Source organism: Cucurbitaria berberidis, assembly GCF_010015615.1.
Source record: "Cucurbitaria berberidis CBS 394.84 unplaced genomic scaffold K460scaffold_4, whole genome shotgun sequence".
Classification (NCBI taxonomy): Eukaryota; Fungi; Ascomycota; class Dothideomycetes; order Pleosporales; family Cucurbitariaceae; genus Cucurbitaria; species Cucurbitaria berberidis.
This window is the reverse complement of record NW_024468938.1, coordinates 202,561-219,191: the sequence shown is the minus strand read 5'-3', so window position 1 is coordinate 219,191 and position 16,631 is coordinate 202,561. Positions and strand designations below refer to the sequence as shown.

The 16,631-nt window shown below is 53.4% G+C and overlaps 8 protein-coding genes across 8 annotated transcripts; 3 read left to right on the top strand and 5 right to left on the bottom strand.

The window, feature by feature from the left end:
- Positions 1 to 658: 658 nt before the first annotated feature.
- Positions 659 to 2,721, top strand: K460DRAFT_378017 (PEBP-like protein; the record flags this gene model as incomplete). Its single annotated transcript, XM_040935035.1, has 3 exons — positions 659 to 1,515; positions 1,956 to 2,005; positions 2,147 to 2,721. 3 exons carry the CDS (start codon positions 659 to 661, stop codon positions 2,719 to 2,721), a joined length of 1,482 nt encoding a protein of 493 aa, XP_040785252.1.
- A 459-nt stretch (positions 2,722 to 3,180) lies between these two features.
- Positions 3,181 to 5,198, bottom strand: K460DRAFT_133137 (uncharacterized protein). Its single transcript, XM_040926693.1, has 2 exons — positions 3,406 to 5,198; positions 3,181 to 3,305 (listed from the first exon to the last, which is right to left on the bottom strand). Exons 1-2 carry the CDS (start codon positions 4,871 to 4,873, stop codon positions 3,283 to 3,285), a joined length of 1,491 nt encoding a protein of 496 aa, XP_040785251.1. The 5' UTR covers positions 4,874 to 5,198; the 3' UTR covers positions 3,181 to 3,282.
- Positions 5,199 to 6,297: 1,099 nt separating this feature from the next.
- K460DRAFT_289308 (uncharacterized protein) lies at positions 6,298 to 7,122 on the top strand (the record flags this gene model as incomplete). Its single annotated transcript, XM_040929111.1, has 1 exon — positions 6,298 to 7,122. One exon carries the CDS (start codon positions 6,298 to 6,300, stop codon positions 7,120 to 7,122), a length of 825 nt encoding a protein of 274 aa, XP_040785250.1.
- Positions 7,123 to 8,082: 960 nt separating this feature from the next.
- K460DRAFT_407080 (integral membrane protein-like protein) lies at positions 8,083 to 9,021 on the top strand (the record flags this gene model as incomplete). Its single annotated transcript, XM_040937031.1, has 2 exons — positions 8,083 to 8,199; positions 8,251 to 9,021. The coding sequence occupies 2 exons, from the start codon at positions 8,083 to 8,085 to the stop codon at positions 9,019 to 9,021; spliced, it is 888 nt and encodes a 295-aa protein (XP_040785249.1).
- A 214-nt stretch (positions 9,022 to 9,235) lies between these two features.
- On the bottom strand, positions 9,236 to 10,440 carry K460DRAFT_367645 (uncharacterized protein). Its single transcript, XM_040933610.1, has one exon. It carries the CDS (start codon positions 10,413 to 10,415, stop codon positions 9,420 to 9,422), a length of 996 nt encoding a protein of 331 aa, XP_040785248.1. The 5' UTR covers positions 10,416 to 10,440; the 3' UTR covers positions 9,236 to 9,419.
- Positions 10,441 to 11,019: 579 nt separating this feature from the next.
- Positions 11,020 to 12,248, bottom strand: K460DRAFT_407078 (EF-hand; the record flags this gene model as incomplete). The annotated part of the gene is made up of 5 exons (XM_040937030.1): positions 11,020 to 11,098; positions 11,159 to 11,440; positions 11,491 to 11,632; positions 11,701 to 12,139; positions 12,189 to 12,248. 5 exons carry the CDS (start codon positions 12,246 to 12,248, stop codon positions 11,020 to 11,022), a joined length of 1,002 nt encoding a protein of 333 aa, XP_040785247.1.
- K460DRAFT_133080 (uncharacterized protein) lies at positions 12,032 to 13,155 on the bottom strand. The gene is made up of 2 exons (XM_040926692.1): positions 12,189 to 13,155; positions 12,032 to 12,139 (listed from the first exon to the last, which is right to left on the bottom strand). The coding sequence occupies exon 1, from the start codon at positions 12,835 to 12,837 to the stop codon at positions 12,238 to 12,240; it is 600 nt and encodes a 199-aa protein (XP_040785246.1). The 5' UTR covers positions 12,838 to 13,155; the 3' UTR covers positions 12,032 to 12,139; positions 12,189 to 12,237.
- K460DRAFT_407077 (uncharacterized protein) lies at positions 12,981 to 14,952 on the bottom strand (the record flags this gene model as incomplete). The annotated part of the gene is made up of 3 exons (XM_040937029.1): positions 12,981 to 14,552; positions 14,674 to 14,830; positions 14,897 to 14,952. The coding sequence occupies 3 exons, from the start codon at positions 14,950 to 14,952 to the stop codon at positions 12,981 to 12,983; spliced, it is 1,785 nt and encodes a 594-aa protein (XP_040785245.1).
- Between the last annotated feature and the right edge of the window lie 1,679 nt (positions 14,953 to 16,631).

Sequence of the window (16,631 nt, the reverse complement as noted above, 5' to 3'; positions counted from 1 at the left end):
ATCTCTTTTACATGCTTATGTAGCGGCTATGAAACAGACGACGCATCGCACTGTGAATACATTGGCCTACCTTGAAAGCTCACGATGCTTCTCTTTCTTCCCTACGCTGCGACATGAAAGGTGCCCACTGTTTGCGTTTGAATACAGTCAACAGCTGTTGAATTTCATGGAGCGCATCGGGTATTGTCGGTCTATCAGTACCCAAAGGCGACGGCTATCTCTTCCGTCACCAGCCTTATCGCTTTTGAAAACACGGCCCCATGCGACAGCACCAAATTGTCAAATTGATCTGTGGGTCGTATCTCCACAATCTGGGGACCACTTGACCATCGCCGGATCCCAACGGTCCTTTAGTGTTGGGACGCATCCAAGAGCGTTGGTGAAACCTTGGGTTTTCCAGCGGTCTCGATCGTCCGTACCAAGTAATAGGTGTGAACAGTCCATCGAGGTCTTGCCGGAACCGTGTCCCATGACCAAAACCTTCCTCCCGATGGAAGCCTATCAGAATGATAAGGTCGTTATCAGGTTGACCGCCAAACAAAGGAAGCAGGCGCAATCTCACAAGTAGTACAAAGTCAAGCTACACTACATTCTTTCCTGCTTGATATTTATTTCTCTCCACTCTCGTCCTCCTAGCTGCACCCTTCTTCCACGTCCTATGGCCTCGGATTCTCTCCTCCTCACTACTACCGAAGATCAATACAACGACGTTACAGTTGGCACTATCAAATGTACAGCCCCCATCCCATTCGGGGGCCAAGGGGAATGGCTTTTTCTACCTGCCACCAAAAAGTTCGACCTGTCCCGAGGGTCGGAGCAGAAGATGGTGTTTGATTGCGACGAAGACAAACGTAACCATACTGGCTTCATGATCGACCCTGGAACCTCAGTCTTGATCGTCGTCGACATGCAGAACTACTTCATCCATCCAATCTACCGGGATCATGCCGCAGGCATTGCTGCAATTGAACCAATTTTGAAAGTCATTGAACGAAGCCGAAGTGAAGGAATTCAAATTGCTTGGCTCAACTGGGGCATTACTGAGCATGACATGAAAACCATGGCACCCGCAGTCCAACGAGGTTTCAGCAACACCTTGGGGTGGCATGTTGGACTAGGCGCTCAGCTACCGGAGGGCCAGGGAAGGTGCTTGTTCAAGCGGACTTGGAACGCTGACCTTTACGAGCCTTTCCAAGCTGTTGCTCAACCTGGTGATTTATTCTTCGACAAGACGCGAATGAGTGGACTGTGGTCCACAGAAGAGCCTTTGCACGAATATCTGCGCGCCTCTGGCAAGCAAACATTACTGTTTGCTGGAGTCAATACCGACCAATGCCTGTTTGGGACCATGTCCGATGCCTACTCGTACGGATGGGACTGTGTTCTTCTTGACGACTGTACAGGCACGATGACGGGGAGAGGAGCTCAGGAGCTGACGGAGTACCAAGTTTCTACAAACATGGGTTTCGTGACGAGTAGCAGGGCGTTCTGCGAGGCACAAATAGTGCGAACATTGTACCCAGAAGGCTAGATTTGGTTCATTGTCTTCTGTTGCTTAAGCGCTTTTATTGAAATACCCCATAAAGTAACCATATCCAAAATGATTATGCGAATGAGTCTCAAAAGCTTTCCGATGTCATTTCGAGGTTAGTGTTACCCAATCAGAGCGTGGTTTGAAATGGTCGTCGATCTGCAGGGTGAGGCACACGAATGACGACACGGTGGGGAAGCTCCAACACAGGAACCATTTCACGCGACAGCACGCTTTCCTCACACTACAATTCGACGGACCCTGCTGGAGATCGATTCCGAGATCTACTGAAGCGAATTGATTGTAGTTATATCTCATTGACGCATTGAACGCTCGATTCAACAATATGCTTTTCCAGGCCGCAGCAGGGCTAGCTTGCTTACTTCAGCTCTACGGAATTGCAACTGCTCTACCGACCGAGCAGCAACTATTACACTCATATGGAGCCAAGAATGTGCAAACTGTGCGATCAGAGTAAGCCTTCTGGTGTACCTCATACATTTCATTTTCACTAACTCGTAGTAGGCTCAGGAAAGCCGAGATCATTCCTACAGGTATCGATCGATCCCTCTCTTTATCCAATCACCAATACACCAGTTACTAATCAAGTTGTAGTAATCAATGACTTTCTCCCCAGCCTCACACTCTCTGTTACCTGGCCCAAAGAGCATGCCAAATTAGGAAACACCATCAAACCTAAATACCTCCAGAAACAGCCTGCAATTAGCCTACATGACGAGACAGCCCACGATGGCTTGGCTACAACCCCCGATTTAAGATACATTGTGACGCTTACCGACCCCGATGCGCCCTCTCGCGACAATCCCGAATGGAGCGAAATGTGCCACTGGATCGCCGCCAACATTTCCATCTCCCAGAAGACATTCTCCATCTTGCCACTTCCCGAGTTTGGACTCACTGGGCACGATTCAGCGAAGTATGGTAGTCTTGATGATGTTGTTGAGTACAAGCCGCCTGGCCCGCCACCGAAGACTGGCAAGCATCGCTACGTGTTTCTAGTATTTGCCCCGAAGAACGGAACGACGGAGCCACTACATTTGAGGGCTCCAAAGGATCGAAAGCATTGGGGGACGGGGAAGGAGAGAGGTGGAGTGAGGGATTGGGCGGAGGAGAATCAATTGGTACCTGTGGCTGCGAATTTTATTTATTCGAAGAACAAGAAGCAGTGAGCAGATGCAAGATATAGGGTAACATGGAGAGAAGGCGGCTGTGTAGGATGGTCAACCGGCAATATATCGTCATTATCAATGCTTTACCTCATCAGTTGAGATTATTAGTATGTCGCATGTGAAACTGGTCATGGTAAGACTCCGCTTGTGGCTAACGGTTCGATTAACTGTACGCGTCGAAGCAAAGTGTTTGCCTAGTACTCGTTCCCGTACAGTATGTGGGTTGACAGTCAACTAGAAGCGGACTTGACCCCACGGCTGACTCCCTCATATAATAATAAACCACATCCGCAGATATATACAGGCCGCAAAAGTTACGACGAAGAACAAGAGATTCGTCATGATTCGTATTAAACATAAAGTGAAAGGCGGCTAGATGGTAGACATTTATCGTCCCCGAAACGGAGCGAAAGACTCTGAGAGCGCAAACTGGGTATCTCTGCGAGAAGAACTGGCGTCCGGCGTTTGGCCGTAGGTAACGACTCCGAAGAGCGAAGAAAGTGCAAAAAAAAAAAAACGCTGGACAACACTGAAGACTAAATTTTATGCAAGGATCGTGGATCAGGACTGACGAACACAAGATGCTATGCGGTGAAAGTTAGCTCACGCTCAAGCTTTCCCTAGCAGCCTATGTTTTCGCAGTGCCTATCCCAAACATCGATAAACGATTTCTTTTAGGCTTACCTAGCGACTGTCCTTGGTCATCCCAGGGTACAACGTCATTCTTTCGAAGGCGTCCACCTAGACCAAGCCGTTCGCGAGGAGATTCGTACCAGTGCCCAGACAGCTCCGAGGGGGCAATGGAGGATGGCGCGAGAGACCGTGCATCACTGTCGTCCCGCACTGTAGCGAGAGATTCTGTACTGGCAACAGAAGCTTCATACAGAGTCGGTAGTGCTGAGGCCGACGGTGTTGACCGATAAGTTGCAGGTCGAGGTGTGAAGCTGTTAGACGCAATAGGTCGACTGTAGTTCTGCACCGGCCGTGTAGGAACGTAGTGTGAAACAGGTGGCGAGGCCATGGGCGAATCAATCTTTGTAGTGTCCTCAGCCGATGGCGGACCAAACAGAAAGTCATGTGAATCGGGCACATTTCCTGGCTTGCTTTCATCCGATTGTTGTACAATGGGCTCCTCTCCCCAGAAGCTTTGGTGGGGCTGGTCGTTCAACTTCTTGAAAATGACGTCGGCAGTATCTCTGACAACTGTGTCTACAGAGTCAGTTGACGAAGCTGGAGAATCTGCTCTGAAGACTGCGCGGTCTTCCGATATTGGGCTGGAGTCTAATGTGGAGGCTGGCAGCCTAGGTGGGGATCCGGCGATTGGCTCGTGGATTCCTTCTGTTTCCAACGAGTTCTTTGGCAATGCACCAGACATGGTAGGGGCATCTGGGAAGTAGTAGGACATTTCAGGGAGCGTGGTGGTGGATGGTGAAGATCCATAGACCAAGTCATGGTCGGCGACGACGAAATTTGAAACTGAAGGTGCGGCCGATGCGATTGAATTCGGAGGGTTGCGAGTGCCATCCGACATGACGGATAGTTTGGAATCGTTCCAGGGTCCAGCCTTGAGTTGCGCATTCAGTGAGCCTCGGGAGGATAAGCTACTCCTGTTGTCCTTGGTTGATACGCTTGACATGGAAGACCTGTTTTTGGCCGCGGCTGGAACACCGTCCCATTTTGAGTTCACCTTGGGCACGTTGGAAGGAAGCTGCTTGCCGACAAAGGTACTGCTGCTGTGTTTTGAGGTTGGTGTTGAAGATCCCTTCGTGGCCGTCTGTTTGCGTTGGTGTTCAGCAAACTGCTCCAGAGCGACCTGGGACGGCTCTTTTAGAGAAAGGAAGCCGAGCACCGAGCCAGTCTTTTTCTTTTTCTTGGATGACCTGGAGTCATTTGAGGATGTCGCACTCGACGACGTAGAAGCCAGGCTGGGTGACGTCAGGCTGGCGGTCTCGAAGGACGGCCGGGAGCTGGTCGATACAGGCTTGAAATCCGAGGTCGCGGGACCCTCTTGGGAGTGAGAAGAGGGAATTGCAGTGTCCTGGGATGTGCGGGGTGATGGACAGTCTGGATCCGAAGGCAGCGGGTTTCTGTACTTCAGCTTTGGTATCCGCGCAGGTGGCGAAGGCGCTGTCAAGTCTGCGTTGGACGCCATGGCCAGAGAGAACACCTAGGTAACGGCAATTATCTCGGGGGATGGACCGTTGTGGTTTAGCTGGGACAGGCGACTTGGTGGAGACTGGCGCTTTGATTGGCAGGCGGTGGGCGGGCTGCAGCATATTTCGCGCAAGGCGGAGTGTGGATAGCTGAGGATGGAGATGCAGACAAGGTGATAGTTTGGGGGAGGAGGAGGAGGAAGAGGAGGAAGGTGGATGAAGTGAGATGGGCAGTGCAGGTGTTTGAATCAAGTTGGGTCTGCTGCAACAGGTGGAAGGCGCAACGGGTGGGCTTGGACTCGATTGAACCGCGACGACGACGAGACGACTCCTCACTGCACAGAAGGATAGCTTTACGATATGCGCTACGGGAGATAGACCAGCTTGTGGAAATCAGGTCATGGCCCGGACTGGGTATCCGTTCATTGTCATTGGCAACCAGGCGCTGGCGTTTTGGTGAACTGCTCCAGTGGCTTTCTTGCCACGGCTGAACCATGCTCAGTCTCAGTCTCACGGCCAACGGCCAACGGCCAAGTGTCTTTCCCGTGTCTTGTTGATATTGCTGATTGACTGTGTCGACCCGTTCATTATCAATGGCGTCTTCTTTACAACTAGTCTTCCATGACTCGCGGTAAGTAGACATGTCTTACCTACCCACCCAGCGTGGCATGGCGAAGCAACATCAGACAGAGGGAGGTGAGCAATCGTCTGCACATGCAAGCACATCTTCCAGACCTGACGGAGACGCTCGCCATGTTCCACTGCTGTAGCTCTTCCGTGGCCTTAGGCGCGATAGTTCTTCCGCGTTCACCGTGGCCGTTCGTGTCCCAGGCGGGTCGCGGTTTGCCGAATTCGGACAGTTGGAGGAGGACCATGTTATCAGATTTTCGCGTAATTAAGCAAGCCTGCATCTTGATACCATCTAGAAGCTGGCGATGTGTGCAACCGTTGACTTGGTGGCTGGAAACAGGCGTGAGATTGATAAATAACCAGGTCAAATTCCAGCCGACCTCTCCGCAGTCCCGACACCAAGCCTGGGAAATCTTTTTTTTCTTTCCCGCAAGTCTCCACCGCCACCCCTCAGCGCACGGCACAGGCTGCAAGGGCGCAACAAGCGCGCGTAGGCTTCCAGTGCAGTCGCTTGCTTGTACAATATATTCAACCTCAACTCCACGCAGCGCACCTTGTATCTGGCATGGACGAGCGAAGCCCAACTCTAGAAAGCGCCTAATCGCCGCCACCACGCGCGGCGACGCATAGCCGGACATCTACCCTGCTGCGGTACAGTCCACTCGTACAGCTCTCAGGCCTCCACGCGGTCTGACCTCTCCCTCCACATTGCCTTGTCGTGGGTTGCCGGCCGATCGCTATCCGCCAGGACTCTCCGGCTCTACGCCTGGAGACGTCCATCCACGACGCCGCCATGCCAGCGCTCCTGGTCGACACAAACCCTCGCCCTGCCTCTCCAAGCGACGCCTCAACCTCGTCCGACCGCTCGCCAAAACACTCCGACTCGGCCTCCCCTGACCGCCCGCCTGTGTCCCCCATCACACCCACAGTTTCCGTCGCCCAGCTAGCTCCTGTTGAGCCCACAGCAGCCCGGCCCCGCGTCGTCGCTCCGCCAACAGCAACCTTCAGACAGCAGCCTCCCTCTGTACCAATATCCGAGAGCGAGAATCCGGATGCTATAGCGTTGCGGTCCGCCATATCGCTCCTGCAGCTGCAGCGAGAAAAGAGCAAGCGCGACCTCAAGGCACTGGAAGAGCTCAAGGCTGCCGCCGTCTCCGACCCGCAAGCCTTTGCACGCTCACTGCAAGAGCAACGAGCGCAAGCATCGCAGTCTTACCACGACATTCTTACTCCTACACTGTCTGGTCTAGTCGACCCAGCGCAGGACCATGAGCAAGACATCAAGGCAGAGCAGCCCAGTACAGATGAGCGCAAGGACTCGGCAGCTACGGGGGCAAAGCTAGGCCCCGCCAAGATTCCCGCGATACCACAACCTCAGAATGTAGTTCGGTGTCCTCCAGTCAATTGGGCAAAGTACCACATAGTTGGAGAGCCGCTGGACAAATTACACGAAGAGCAGAAGAAGTGGCCAGGTGCAGCAGAACCGCCACGCGCCAAGTCAGGAATGAGAGCGCCGCCACATACCGTCACGGCGCCATACTCGCCATTCACAGACGGACTCGGCCAGTCCCCATCCGCATCACAGCCTCCGAAGAGCTTCAAGAAGTCGCCGTCATGAGAGCAAGTGGATAACACCGACTAATCTACCTCGGCGCGTCCTTGATACGCAACCCTCTACCACCCACCCAAGCCCAATAGCATATATAATGGCTCCACTCAAATTACGAGAGCACAGGTTGCTCCACTTACGAACATCATGCCATCATGGTCATTTACGATAGACGACGCCTTACGAATAGACAAAGGGCGAAATAGGCGATGATAGACTTCTACAATAGATAGATATCGGGAAGAATCGTTCCACATCCCAAAGTCCATGGTTACTCCCATTCTGCTTCGTTTGCGTCCCCACACTGCTTCGTATCCACCGTGGCAGTGCAGCCCCACCCACTCACCATGCACGTGGCGTAGCCGCGTAATACCGCACGTTTTTGGTCTACCATCTTGTCGTAACCGTCACCTTTCCTATTCCAACCATGCTCCTCTCGTAGCCAGGTTTCCAAAATTACACCTTCTTATCCACTCATCTGATCCTGCGCCCCTGCAAAGAACTCGGGTCCCTGCACCAGGCGCCCTCGCTTCGACCCATATGCCCCTGTTCCTTTGACGTCATAGTACAAGGGCCGTGACAACAAAGGGCCGGCTCCACGTCAAACTTCGTGGTCGGTGTGTTTGTCTGCCTGAACCGGAAAATTCGGCGGTTGATCGTGAGGCTGGGCGTGTAGTCATGCAAATAAACAAGTCACAAACCTGCACTGATCCTTGGTCCCCCTGGCGGCTGGTGTGACGTGAACTCTGGATGGACCGCGTAGCATTCCAGGTTTGCGTGTCGGCATGAGTTGTATAAGTCATTAAATGCCCTTTGTTCCGACACTCTGTCTCTTTATACCACTCGTCTATCGCTTCTTCCCCGTCTTGCTCCATCTTTGCTTATTCCATTGTTTGCTCTTTGACTAAATAAACACATAACCCTCGATCGCTCCTAAACTCATCGCCCACCACCAGTGCAATAGTCGCCATGCGTCCTACGGCGCTCATCCCAGTACTATGCTGCGCCGTGGCTTTAATCCTCTCCTTCCTCTGCCTCTTCGCAGGCCATAAGAAGGGCTTCATGGAGAACTACCACCTCATTACCGTACGCGCTCAAGTCCTCTCTACTACATCACATATACTAACAACAGACTAGCTCAACACCTCTGCCATCGGCGAAACGCTCCTCAACGAGAGCCGCACCAGCACCAATCCAATTACGAATTTATTAGACAAGATCCCCAACCAAATCTCCGAAGAGATCAACGACCGCATCGGGGAAGTAGCTGAGCGCCTGGGCATTGAGGACTGGTATTCGGCACACATGCTGAACTACTGCTACGGGCAATACACACCCGCGGAGAAGGCAAACGCGACCGTCAGCGACAGCGACATTTCAAAGAATGCCACGGGCTGCAACCAGAGCAAGGCAATGTACAAGTTCGACCCGACTCGCATACTGGAAGATGCCCTGAACAAGACAACGGGCACAAGAGTGACGTTGCAAGACCTCAAGTGGCCCGAGGACATACAGAACGGCATCAAGGCCCTCAACGCTTTGATGGCGGCCATGTTCGTCCTATACGTCATCGCCATATGCCTGATCTTCGTCGCGCTCCTCGCTGCCGTTTTCGCCATCCTCGCCTCTGGGCGACTATCCGCGTGTCTTAATTTCCTCGTCGCTACTCTGGCCTTTCTTGCTATTGGACTTGCTAGCGCGCTCGTCACGGCTGTCATCGTCAAGGGCTCTGATATCATTAACAAGTACGGCAACGATGTTGGGGTCGAGGCTAGGTGGGGAGCCAAGTTCCTCGCGCTCACTTGGGCGGCCACGGGCGTTATGCTGGTTGCGCTCCTAGTATGGATTGTTGAGTTCTGCATTGGACGGAGACGTAAGACGCCTCAGAGCTACACAAAGCATGGCTAGATTGCTCGCGAGAACACGTACTGCCAGAAGGGTGCAAGTGAGCTCCAAGAATGAGGTTCACTCCTACGTCGTTGAGTCGCGAGAGCGGGAGAGAGTAGGTGGCAAGTTTTACGATTTTCAATGTCTTTCCTTGGATTTTCCTCGTTTTATACCCCACAGATCAGAATGCGCGTCGCATAGCAGGATGGCTATGCACTGTTATACCATAGTTTTCAGATTGGGAATTTGTGAATGAATACTCAGATTAAATTGTAACCGTGTACACTTGTTGTCTTCTTATACACACCGTGCTTGAGTAGCCAGACAAATAAAATGTATGTGAAATAAGTAAATGAATGCCATGTTTTTGTCCCCGCGGGATTCGACCTAGGAGTGAACTTGAAGCAATGCCGACTACGTCAAGAGGACCTTTGCTCGAGTTTGCGTGGCTGTGCTTTCGTACGAGTCGACGACCTCATTGGGGTTGTATTGCTATTGTTGTTGTTGTTGTTGTTGTTGTTGTTGCTGCTGCTGCTGCCATCTGACCTGTTTTCAAGTTTACGTGGTTTCCCCTTGGTACTGGTCGGCTTCGAGGAGCCTGTATTACTGCTATTGGCCTTGACCTCCAATTTGCGTGGTGTCTTGCGGTTTCTAGGTTCCGTGTTGTTCGCTGAGTCTTCTTTTGGGGGCTGATTCAATTTGCGCGGCTTCTTGCGACTTTGACTTTCTGCTTTGCCTTCTCCTGCGTCTTGCGTAGATGACTTGCTGTCTGTACTCCACTTTGCCGGCATAGCCTCTTTCGCGCTGTTGATCCAGCCCTCATCATCCTCTTTCTCACCACCACCACCGCCATCTTTTCGCAATTTCTCCAGTTCACTCTCATCAGGCATATCCTCCTCTTGAGCCTGCCCTATCATCTTCTCAAACGCCTTCTTCTGCTCCTCGCTAGCCACCCATCCAGGAAAGTTCCCCGTCACCTTCTGCACTCCCCTCCCCGCCATTTTCCCCAAGTCCCAAAACGGTCCGTGAAGCGCCCCGGTCAGAGCTCCCACTCCACCACCTAGCCCGCCCGTTATTGTCGACGTGATTCCACCGACTAACGTTCCGGTCACGGCTCCCAGCGTGGCTCCCGGTGCAACGCCGAGGCCTGTGCCGACTGCCAGACCTTGGAATGTGCCGGAGCGGAGGTACTTTGCTGTTTTCCCAAAAGACTCGGCCTCGATTTGTGCGTTGATGGCGCGTTCCATTAGTTTTTGGCGCTCCTCTGGGTCGCCAGCGCCGGCGGCTGCATCTTTCAACTCCTGTGCCTTTCGCTGCGCTTGCAGGGCACAGTTTGCATTTTTTGATGATTCTTGGCGCACTTCATGGTCAGGGACGGCAGGTTTGTCATCATTTTTCTTTTTGTTTGCAGACATTTTGGCTGTTGTTGTTGCTGTTCTGCTTCTTGCCAAGTCGTGAGGATTTGGCCTAGATATCAAGTGCTTCGTACAATATACGTCATCGTTACTAGGTCGAGCAAACCAGCCCTCTCCTAGCAAAGTACAAAGCATGCGGCTGAAACTAGTCAGTTCAACTATAGCGCTATAGGTTGCCACGTATAATGGGAATTTGTTCTGTTTTTTCATTTTACGTGCAGTCATCTTGATACCCTAGCACGGGAGCATCACAAAGCATGCGTGTATTGAACTACGCTCTGGCATGATTTACTCTTGTAACCGATTGAACGAATGGATGAAGCAGGATGTAAAAGTTTTTAAAACGGGTATCTAAATCATCTCCGTGGCGTAGTCCATAGTGACCAAGCCTACGCCTTCATATACGTCAAGTTCTATATGGCGTTTTTTTGACCGTGTGCGCAATCATACTCGCCAAACTCGACATGAGCAGTTCATGCAGACAGGCGGTTTCCTAGAGTTCTACCGTTTACCTCAAGGACTCTGGGAATCCAGATGTGGGTTACGTGTTTTCTCTTCTTGGAGATCAAACAGCCTTATTTTGCTCATCGCTGGCGGATGATTTCTAATAGAAGCCGGTATCAGTCTGGGCGGAGATCGAGTTGAATAGGAATAAAGCTTGCGCACCTGTGAGGAACTCCTCGCTGTCACACAAACGTTAGTATGCCACTCCCATGACTCCGTCAAACAGGGAGCAAACTTACAAACTCAACGTAATGTAGCCATCCCGGTCCTCATCGTACTTCTTAAATACGTCCGTCATCCTCTTCAGACTAATGCAAGCCTGAACAAATAAATCAAAACTCAGCCCGTTCTGCCCACCGCGGTCATAGGTTGTATACAACAGTGACACAAACTGCTGACTCAAGCGGTATCCAAAGGCAACGAGCGCTTCGTTGAACTCGGCGAAGGAGATGCTACCGGAGTGGTCGGCGTCAAAGCGGTCGAAAAGGCCGCGCCAGGCGGAGAGGAACCCCCAAAGGCCACTGTGGTAATGAGATTAGTTTGGAGGTCGGGAAAGGGGGGGAAGACGTACCAGAACTCATCAAAGTTGACGGAACCCGAGCGGTCAGTGTCGAACATTCGAATCATCATGCGGACAGTGTGCGGGTCAAAGGGGGACCAGTCGCCGTTTACAAGGGCGGTTCGCAGTTCGGCTTCGGTGAGACTGCCGTTGTCTAAAACCGTTCATCAGCGACGCCCAGTTTCCACACAGCTAGCTAGCTAGCAATCAATAATCACGTACTGTCTTTGTCCACGGCGCCAAACAGTCTCCATAGCGCTTCCCGATCATTCGCATCTCTTGGCGGCGCAGGCGTGGGCGGCGGCCGCGCCTGTTGCGCAATCGGCGGTCGTCCATGATAACCTTGCGGCGGCGGTCCCTGACCATAATTCGCTGGTGGAGGCGATCCAACTCCATAGCGAGGGTCATGCCTGGTGTCGTAGCGATCACTGCTCGCGCGGCCGTCATATCGTGAGTCCTGAAATGCGCCTGGTGGGGGACGGCTCTCATAGCCTCCCCCGCCGCCGCGCCCACCCCCGCCGCCATAACGTTCGTCTGGGCGAGGATCGTATCGCTGGCTAGGTACAGATGGCGTGGGCTTGTTGTATTCCGGGCGCGCTGAGCTGGTGCGAGGAGGCCTTGAGCCTGGCGGGGGTTGGCTTTGCGCCATTGCTTGAGCAGCCTGCCTAGAGTCAACCGATTGTTCTCCTCTACCATGTGGAATCACGCACCTGCTCAGGCTCTGCATGCATGGGCAGTCTGTCTGGATTGAAACCCTTGTTATACGCCATGGTGGGGTCGGGGGGTGGTTGCGAGGATGGGGAGTAGCAAACACCAGGTCCAAGGCTGATGCTGATATATGAGTGTGACTAGAGAGGTAGCGCGTCCAGTGGAGGGATTCAGTGCGCGAGCGTGGGCGGGTAGTGATGGTTTGTAGGTAGCGGCTCCACCAAAGGGTATGCCCAAGTAAGTCACAGCCCGTCTGCGGCTGACAGTCCCCCGCGAGCGTAGGGTACAGGCGTAGCGGGGCTGGCTGGCTAGCTTCGCCTTATGACGCCGGTCAACACACAAGCCGTGGATGCACAGCTCAGACTTGGACCACAGCATCACATTAGCGGCAGACCAACGGCCCGGACATCGGAATGTGGTTTCTGCGCCATTATCCAAGTTGTCATTCAATATGTACAAGGAAGAACAAGCCTTGATCCTCATCCCCATCATGCCATGCCATGACAAGGCCGTGTTTGCAGCCCAAAGAAGGCCAATACTATCGTCAAATTGTAAAAGAAAAGGAAACAGACAATCGTGGGTATCCAGCAACGCCCCAGCACCAAGCATGTACGAGCTATGGAAATGTCGACAAGGTGTTTGAAATGCCATGGCCTGCCTGCCCGATGATGAAATCTCACTAGAAAGGGAAATGTACTAGTACAACAACATGACGGCACTTTTGTTAAAAAGCCATGCCCAAGAACCAGATGAAAAACAGGCAGCAGCCTGTGCTACTAACAAGGTGGGGCTGCTCAAGTCTTGATGCGCTTTTGACTGCCAGCATCGGAGCCTCCATCGGACGTCTTCCGCTTGCGATCCGAAGAATCATCGCGAGCAAAGCTAGGTCCACTCGGTGCTACTGGGGTCTGAAACGTCAACGGACTTGGTAGCATATTCGAGTCGCGACCAAAACCCCATTCGGGGTAGAAGCTCGAAGGCGAAGGCAAAAGGCCATTCTCCACAAAACGACTAGGCAGGGCCGAGATGGGGGTTTCCATATCGTTGCGGCTACCGTACGAGCCGTTGTTCGAAGGCGGTGGAGGACGCGCGAAAGGATTGGGTGGACCAGTTGCACCGGCACTGAGAAGCGAGTTTGCGCTCGGTGAAGGCGGAGGTAGAACAACGCCGGAAGAATGTGATGCATCCGTGCTGCGCCCGGGTGTGGCACCTGTTGTACCAGAATCCTTGGGAGACGAGTCGGCAGTGGCACTTCCAGCGTCTGAGTGTTCGCTGGGAATCTGCACCCTTAGTCTCGGCTTATTCTCGCCCATTCGCAGACTGTTTGTCCGTGAAGGGGGAGGGATGGTAGGCATCGAGGACGTGGACTGCGTCCGCTGGGGCGGCGGCTGGCTGGGCATCTGTGAAGGCTGTGGTTGGGGCGGAGAAAGTCTATTCGGTTGAAGCCGTGACATGGCAGCAACGTCAATGGACTGCGCACGATTTTCTTGCTTGATGAAGGGAACTTCACTCCGCGGCGGGTTTACATTGCTGCTGCCCCAATGCGCTGCGAGCATCGACTGGCTGTCATCGATCGGGGTGAAGATGCTGTGTTTGGCGGACGCATGTAGAGGCTTTGGCTGGGGGAGAGGGGGGCTTTGGAAGTCGTTCTGCTGAGGTGGAGATGGGACTGTGATTGTGGGTTGCGGAGGACGCTCTTGTTGCGGCTGAGATCCTTGAGGTGGTGGCGGTGGTGGTGGCGGTTGCTGCTGTTGTTGCTGATGCTGTTGCTGATGTTGGTGTTGTTGTTGTTGTTGCTGCTGTTGCTGCTGCTGTTGCTGCTGCTGCTGGATCGTGGGGGGCATCGACTGCCTCCGCTGCTGTTCCTGTTGGATAAACTGCTGCACCTGTGGGTGTTGTGGCATGGGGTATGAGTGCTGGAACTGCGGAGCTGGTGGAGTGGGCTGAGGCTTGGGCGCCATGTGTTGGGGAACCTGGGGGTTATAGAAGGGCGGGTTCGGCATGTATGCATAGCTGTTGGGCGGCGGCGGAGCTTGCGAGGGATATGGCTGAGGAGGAGCGAGATTTGAGCTTGGTCGGCGAATGTGGGCTCGTGAGTTTGGACGCGACAGATGATGTCCAGGCTGGGGTGAGGGGCCTCGCTGCTGGAAGGGAACGCCATTGCCTATCGGTGGGGACATGGACGGCGCAGTGTTCCTGATGTGCTGGAATTGCGAATGCTGCATGTGATGCTGCATCATGGCGTGCTCTGGCGGGGTGTGCGAATCCCGTGGAGGCGCGCCCTCTTCGTCGTCATCGTCCTCGTCGTCGCCGTCCTTCTTGCCCATGAAGTCCTCGGGACCCTTGTGTTCGTGGGCTCCGCCATACTGTGAGACCTGTCAGCGCATTACTCATTGAGAACCACTGTCTCTCTCTCTCTCTCTCTCTCTCTCTCTCTCTCTCTCTCTCTCTTCCTCGCTCTCTCTGGGTTGGTGGGGGCATGCATACGTATTGATAGCGGCCAATCGTCTCGTTGATGTCGCCCGATGAAAACTCGTAGAGCTTCTTGTTGTGGCCAAAGATGATGACGGCGACGTCGACGGAGCAGAGCACGGAGAGCTCATGCGCCTTCTTGAACAGGCCGCCTTTGCGCTTCAGAAAGGTCCTATGCACGGGTGAGTTCAACTCGTCGCGCCGGGCTTGTTGCGGCGAAAAGAGAGGGCAAGCTTACACTGAGCGGTTCCGGTCGTCCTTGATGGCCTTGATCTCGATCTTTCTGCGGCCCATGGTGAATGTCTATAGGCAGACGTCAAAGCGCATCGAGCGTCAATGAGGGATGAGGAACAAAAGAAGTTGGTACTAGCTTGCGCGGCGGCGGCGGCGGCGGCGTTGACGACGAGAAGACGTGGAGGGTTTCAGAAGGCCAGCCAGCAACAGGCGGCGAAAGTCGGCGTGGATGGACTGGACGAAGATGGGACCGCGACTCGAAGGGCTATATGTCTCTGGTGGGGGACATGGAGGCCCGAGACAGCACTCGCAGACGACTCTTGAGGCTCTGGAAAGTGATGTGCAAAGGGAAGCCAGCCATGATGGAGCGGGCGGGCGCCCCCTAATAATAGAACGCTGCCTGTCTGCAGCGCCTGGGCCACGGCCGGGTCGCTAAGTTCGCTAATAGGCTCCGTTTGGGCTATTTGGTGTGTTTGAGAGGCCGTGTCACGCCCGCTGTGTCCGCTGTCATTGGGTGTGCAATCAAGAGTTGAACCCTCTAGCCTGTCTGGGCTAATTTACTCGACGGTAGCGTGCCCAGCTGAGTTATTTTAAGGACATATTAGAGCCGGGGTAGGCAGGCATCGCAGGGCCTACGACGAACATGGAGTGTGTGTGAGTAGGGAATATCGACGCCGTTCAAAGCTATTCTACCGGCTAGATGGCATGCATCTTCGCATTCAGCGTGGATTCCGTCTGCTCACTGCAGGAAACCCTCGGATGAGCAAGCTCCTCTTACCGGCTCTGCTGCATCCAGACGGGGGGTGGTCGCTATTCTTGCTTGCGACGTAGATTGATCTCCCTCCTTTGTTGTCTCTGGCACCTTGACTGGCCCCACGGCTACAGACACAACTACAGACACAGACACATACAGGCATACATACAGACACACCTACAGACACACCTACAACCTCTTGTCCATCGGCCCAACGTTGTAGTCGGAATAGGGCTGGCAGCACCTCGTCCCTAGCGCCATCGTCAACCATGTCCGAGTCGCGATATTTTTAGCAACGCATGCTGCCAATCCACAGGCGCGCTGAGATGACGCAGCAGTTCATCCTCGCCTCGATAACCTGCCAGACCTCTAGGCTTTTGCACAGTTAGGCTCCAGCTCGTCTATCATTTTCTATAATCTCACCCGCCTAACCGCCGGCTTCGTATCTCCTCTTCACCTTCATAGACATGCTTCGCTTCCTCATGCGTACATTTCCCCGCCAGGGACGGGTAAACATTCCTAGACAACCCTCACCTCGCTAACGCGCCATGTTACTCGTACCAGGTTCCCTGATAGTAATCTCCCCTTGATAAAAGCCTAGTGTTTCTAATTGAAGCCTGACAGATCTTCCCATCACCCAGCAGCACCACAATCCCCCTTACAACGTGACCTGTCCAACGGCAAGGGTGCGGGCCGTTGCGTCTATTTCATCTAGCAAATGCAGGTACATGTTTCGCTTCTTCTTATTCTTAGCTACTGCTGCACACTTCCCCACACACATGTTGCTCACCACCTTCAACCACTGGCCAATCTCCTTAGCCAGGCCCAGCAACATTTCTCTCAGGAACGCGTCTCTCTCGACGCAGGCACACACAACTCTCGCTGGCTCGGTTGTTATTCTTAGTTCACCACCTCCGTGAACATCATCTTCTTCAACACCGACTACACGCCATGCTCAGTCTAACACCAATACCCCCTCCCTCAT